General features: G+C 43.4%; 1 protein-coding gene across 1 annotated transcript in view; it reads left to right on the forward strand.

Annotated features, from left to right (window-relative positions):
* The first annotated feature begins 208 nt into the window (after positions 1-208).
* Positions 209-6,497, forward strand: part of LOC149437714 (V-set domain-containing T-cell activation inhibitor 1-like) — an 8,039-nt gene continuing 1,750 nt past the window's right edge. The window contains exons 1-2 of the mRNA XM_089660706.1: positions 209-260; positions 5,606-6,022. Coding sequence (XP_089516832.1) covers positions 209-260; positions 5,606-6,022 — 469 coding nt within the window. The remainder of the gene's footprint in view (positions 261-5,605; positions 6,023-6,497) is intronic.

Raw genomic sequence — 6,497 nt, forward strand, 5'->3', positions numbered from 1 at the left:
ATATTTAATAGGGTCAAAAATTGTAGTATTTGAAATATAGGTCGATATATTTGGGAAGAATATGTTAAGAATGTATTTTTAAAATATATTTAAAATATATATTTTTTTTTCCATGTGGGCTGTGTGAACTATATAAATGCCTAAAATAAATAAATCATGTATTATAGCTGTCCTATATTTACAGTGTAATTCCGGCTGTGAGCTGAAGATGGCGCTGCTGTACACTGCTCTGGCAGTCAGTCTCCTCCTCTACCTGGCAGGTGAGTGTGTATGGAGGGTCTGATGTCTTCCTGTCCTCTGTGTGCTGTGAAATAAAGTTTTAATTAAAAAAAAAGTGAAATATCTACACAGGTCATGGATCTATTTAAATACGCCCCCCCCCCGGATCAGAAGTCTCCGCCCCCGTGGATCAGAAGTCTCCGCCCCCTGAAAGGTTCAGCCTTTGGTATAGACACACAACGTGACACACGCAGGGCGCCACGTCCATTAAAGGGTTAATTTCCCACATCTGTGGCTTTTTACATTGCAGTCAGTGTCTGTGTATAAATAGTCGATGAGTTTGTTCACTCTCACATGAAGGCACTGAGAAGGCGAGATACTGAGCCATGGGGAGCAGAAAAGAACTGTCAAAAGACCTGCGTAACAAGGTGATGGGACTTTATGAAGATGGAAGAGGATATAAAAAGATGTCCAAAGCCTTGAATATGCCAGTCAGTGCTGTTCGATCACTTATTAAGAAACTGGAAAGTTCGGGGATCTCTTGATACCAAGCCAAGGTCAGGAAGACCAAGAAACATTCGAGGATCTCTTGATACCAAGCCAAGGTCAGGCAGACCAAGAAAGATTGGAAAATTCAGGGATCTCTTGATACCAAGCCATGGTCAGGTAGACCAAGAAAGATTGGAACATTCGGGGATCTCTTGATACCAAGCCAAGGTCAGGCAGACCAAGAAAGATTGGAACATTCCGGGATCTCTTGATACCAAGCCAAGGTCAGGTAGACCAAGAAAGATTGGAAGATTTGGGGATCTCTTGATACCAAGCCAAGGTCAGGTAGACCAAGAAAGATTGGAACATTCCGGGATCTCTTGATACCAAGCCAAGGCCAGGTAGACCAAGAAAGATTGGAAAATTCGGGGATCTCTTGATACCAAGCCAAGGTCAGGTAGACCAAGAAAGATTGGAAAATTCAGGGATCTCTTGATACCAAGCCAAGGTCAGGTAGACCAAGAAAGATTGGAACATTCCGGGATCTCTTGATACCAAGCCAAGGCCAGGTAGACCAAGGAAGATTGGAAAATTCGGGGATCTCTTGATACCAAGCCAAGGTCAGGTAGACCAAGAAAGATTGGAAAATTCAGGGATCTCTTGATACCAAGCCAAGGTCTTTCTTGGTCTACCTGACCATGGCTTGGTGTCAAGAGATCCCCGAATTTTCCACTTCTTAATAAGTGATTGAACAGCACTGACTGGCATATTCGAGGCTTTGGATGTCTTTTTCCATCTTTATGAAGTTCCATTACCTTGTTATGCAGGTCTTTTGACAGTTCTTTTCTGTTCCCCATGGCTCAGTATCTCACCTGCTCAGTGCATCCATGTGAGAGCGAACAAACGCATCGACTATTTATACACAGACACTGACTGCAATGTAAAAAGCCTCAGATGTGGGAAATTAACCCTTTAATGGCCATTGTACCTCATGTGTCTGTACCAAGGCCGAACACTCCATGGGGCAGAGACTTCTGATCCAGGGGGGCGGATACTTCTGATCCGGGGGGTGGAGACTTCTGATCTGGGGGGCGGATACTTCTGATCCAGGGGGTGGAGACTTCTGATCTGGGGGGCGGATACTTCTGATCCAGGGGGTGGAGACTTCTGATCTGGGCCATTTGGGGGGATTTCTGTCATCGTCAGGATTTAAAAAGGAACAACAATGCAATCATAAATGGCTTCATCACTACAATAAAAGACAGTTTTTGGAAGATGTGCAAAATGAACAAATTTGTTTTGTTTCGTTCAATGAGTTAAATTCGTTTAATTTGCTTTTCAAATTTGTTTTGTGTATTTGAATTCGACCAAATTTGACATTTCGAAAGGATTAAAAAAAAATTCTGAAGTTCCGATCCACGATCCACGTGTGTGTTTTCGATGGAATACGAGGCAATATGAGGAGCTGCGTGACCGTACTGGAAATTTCAGCAAAATTTTCACAGTGCCTCTGTTCGATCACTACTCACGTCACCTGTGGTGCTTTTGGGGGGTAATGAATCAGGAATGAATGGGGCGGAGCCTGACTCCTGTATATAATTGTGATGCGGTGCCTCCGGTTGTCATGGCAACATGACCTAATTGATAATAATATAGACACCTTATCGCCGCCACGTAATTTTCCTGAATTCTTTTCCCAATGTGTTTTTTTTACCAAATATATAAATATCGCCAATTTGATTAATAAATATTTTTTTTTACAAAAATATTTATATATATAAATATATATATATAAATATTTTTGTAAAAAAAAATATTTATTAATCAAATTGGCGATATTTGTATATTTGGTAAACAAACGCATTGGGAAAAGAATATATATATATACACTGTACGTTGAAATGCATTTTTTTATGTATTACAAAATATATGAAAAATATTTTTAAAAAGATATATTTTTTTAAATATATTCTTCAGAGTTTTTTTACACATAAAAAAAAATAATTTTAACATATATAAGTAAATTAATTCCAAAAATGTAGATTTGTATTTTTAGAGACATACGGCATATTTGAAAATGTATTTTTAAAAATATTTTTCATATATTTTGTAATAAAAACGCATTTCACCATACAGTATATATATATATATTAACCCCTCCCCCTCCAGAGGATTCCCCCCTCCGACCAGGCCATTTTTTGCGATGCGGAGCTGCATTACCGTAACTGACAATTGCGCGGTCATGCCACGCCGAACCCAAATGACATTTACGTCCTTCCCCCCCCCCCCCCCCCCCACAAATAGAGCTTTTTTTTCGGTGGTTTTCGATTGCCGGTGCGATTTTTATTTATTGCGCCAAAAAAAAAAAAGACAATTTTGAGAAAAAAATCCATATTTTTTACTTTTTGCTATTAAACCCTCCCCCTCCAGTGGATTTCCATCCCCCATCCCCCGCCTTTATGACCAGGCAATTTTATTTGCAATACTGCGCTGCGTTACCTGAACTGACAATTGCGTGTGTCTGTCGTCCAAAGGATTCTCCCAAACAAAATGTTTTTTTTTTTCTTCAAGTTGAGAGTGGTGGAGAGTTTGGAATCTGATGGTTTGATGGCTCCTGTGGACAGGTGTCTTTTATACAGGTAACACAATGAGATTAGCAGCACTCCCTTTAAGAGACTGCTTCTAATCTCAGCTTGTTACCTGTATGAGAGACACCTGGGAGCCAGAAATCCTGCTGAATGATAGGGGATCAAATCCTTCTTTCCCTCATGAACATGCAGATCCGTCATCATTTGTTAGACGCATTTCTGCTGAATTTGTTGTTGTATTCTGTCTCTCAGTGTTACACCGAACATTCCATTGTTAGACCGATCATTTCTGTGTGAGGGGCGAACATTCCATTGTTAGACCGATCATTTCTGTGTGAGGGGCGAACATTCCATTGTTAGACCGATCATTTCTGTGTGAGGGGGAACATTCCATTGTTAGACCGATCATTTCTGTGTGAGGGGCGAACATTCCATTGTTAGACCGATCATTTCTGTGTGAGGGGCGAACATTCCATTGTTAGACCGATCGTTTCTGTGTGAGGGGCGAACATTCCATTGTTAGACCGATCATTTCTGTGTGAGGGGCGAACATTCCATTGTTAGACCGATCATTTCTGTGTGAGGGGGAACATTCCATTGTTAGACCGATCATTTCTGTGTGAGGGGCGAACATTCCATTGTTAGACCGATCATTTCTGTGTGAGGGGGAACATTCCATTGTTAGACCGATCATTTCTGTGTGAGGGGCGAACATTCCATTGTTAGACCGATCATTTCTGTGTGAGGGGCGAACATTCCATTGTTAGACCGATCATTTCTGTGTGAGGGGCGAACATTCAGCATCAGGGGGGAGCAAATACACATATGCAGGGTAAAAAGTCACTATACAGCTTGTCTTGTGAACAATGTACAGGAATCCTATTTCCAAAATGGTGGCACGTGCACTTCCTGTTTGCGGCTTGACGTCATCGGCGTACCCTACGCGTTACGTCACGTGACTTCATCAGGACACCCTGACATTTGGGGGGTATTTAGAAGCTGTCACCAGTCAGTGTCCCTGATCACTGCCACACCAGTCATATGATGGCGCTGTGCTGGTGACAGGATGTAAAAAAAAAAAAAAACTTTTATTAAATGTCTTAATTTTCCAAAAAATTATGACAAAAAAAATTACAACTGCAAAAAACTTGCCATGCCTCTTACTAAATACCTCCAACTGTCTGCTTTACAAAAAGGTATGTACTGTCCTGACATTTGGGGGGATTTGTACTGTCCTGACATTTGGGGGGATTTGTACTGTCCTGACATTTGGGGGGGATTTGTACTGTCCTGACATTTGGGGGGGATTTGTACCGTCCTGACATTTGGGGGGATTTGTACTGTCCTGACATTTGGGGGGGATTTGTACTGTCCTGACATTTGGGGGGGATTTGTACTGTCCTGACATTTGGGGGTATTTGTACCGTCCTGACATTTGGGGGGGATTTGTACTGTCCTGACATTTGGGGGGATTTGTACTGTCCTGACATTTGGGGGGGATTTGTACTGTCCTGACATTTGGGGGGATTTGTACTGTCCTGACATTTGGGGGGATTTGTACTGTCCTGACATTTGGGGGGGATTTGTACTGTCCTGACATTTGGGGGATATCTGTACTGACCTGACATTTGGGGGGATTTGTACTGTCCTGACATTTGGGGGTATTTGTACTGTCCTGACATTTGGGAGGGATTTGTACTGTCCTGACATTTGGGGGGATTTGTACTGTCCTGACATTTTGGGGGGGATTTGTACTGTCCTGACATTTGGGGGGATATTTGTACTGTCCTGATATTTGGGGGGATTTGTACCGTCCTGACATTTGGGGGGATTTGTACTGTCCTGACATTTGGGGGGGGATTTGTACCGTCCTGACATTTGGGGGGGGGATTTGTACCGTCCTTGCATTTGGGGGTATATGTACCATCCTGACTATTTTATAAAAGAAAGTAGAAAATATTGTTTTCCAGGTTTTCAGTCTTTTTTTCCTTTTTATAATAAAAAATAAAAAAAACCCCAGTGATCAAAATACTACCAAAAGAAAGCTCTATTTATGTAAAAAAAATGATATAAATTTCATTTGGGTGCAGCATGGCATGACCGCGCAATTACCAGGTAAAGTAACACAGTGCTGAATAGCAACAAAATGGCCTGGTCATGAAGAGGGTAAAACCTCCCGGAGGGCAAGCTGTCCTGTCTCACGGACATCCATGGAATGTTTGAATGATTTTTTTTGTGTGCGAAATGATAACATTAGTCCATTGTTGTTCAGGTATTGAACCTTGAGTTCCATTTCTTCTCCCCCCCAGAATGTGACTATGTGATCCCCAAACCCCAATATGAAGAGGTCCGTGTGCCCCGATACGGCAATGCCACCCTGCCCTGCCACTTCACCTTCATCCAGAACACCTACGACCTGGGCACCAGCTGGCACCGGGAGGACATAGTGGAGGAGATTGAGGTGGAGGACATTCAGGCCTACATTCAGCAGACGTACGAATACAAAGAACCTCAGCTGGTCTACAGCTTCCATAAGGACAAAGAGGACCTGTCAGAGCAGAGCATAGCCTACTATGACCGCATCCAGGTGGACATCAACGAGATCCCCGGCGGGGACATAACGCTCCACATGCACAATGTGGACTTCCCAGATGAGGGGCTATACACGTGTAAGGCCATCAGTCCACATGGCAAAGGAGAGGTTAAAATGAAACTCATCATACAAGGTAAAATTATTCCTTTCCAGTGTATAGCTCTGACATATACCGCAGCGCTGTACAGAGATCACTGCGCCAGTCACATGAGCCTCTGTACCACAGGAGCTTACACTCTAAAGTCCCCTCCCCCACAGTCCCATCAGTCTCTGCACCAGAGGAGCTGACGCTCTAATGTCCCCTCCCCCACAGTCCCATCAGTCTCTGCACCAGAGGAGCTGACGCTCTAATGTCCCCTCCCCCACAGTCGCATAAGTCTCTGCACCAGAGGAGCTGACGCTCTAATGTCCCCTCCCCCACAGTCCCATCAGTCTCTGCACCAGAGGAGCTGACGCTCTAATGTCCCCTCCCCCACAGTCACATCAGTCTGTATAAGAGGAGCTTACGCTCTAATGTCCCCTCCCCCACAGTCACATCAGTCTGTACCAGAGGAGCTTACGCTCTAATGTCCCCTCCCCCACAGTCCCATCAGTCTCTATACCACAGG

The sequence above is a fragment of the Staurois parvus genome, unplaced genomic scaffold (assembly GCF_062004578.1).
Source record: "Staurois parvus isolate SC_StPar_1 unplaced genomic scaffold, SC_StPar_1.0 ptg001265l, whole genome shotgun sequence".
In the NCBI taxonomy this organism is placed as follows: Eukaryota; Metazoa; Chordata; class Amphibia; order Anura; family Ranidae; genus Staurois; species Staurois parvus.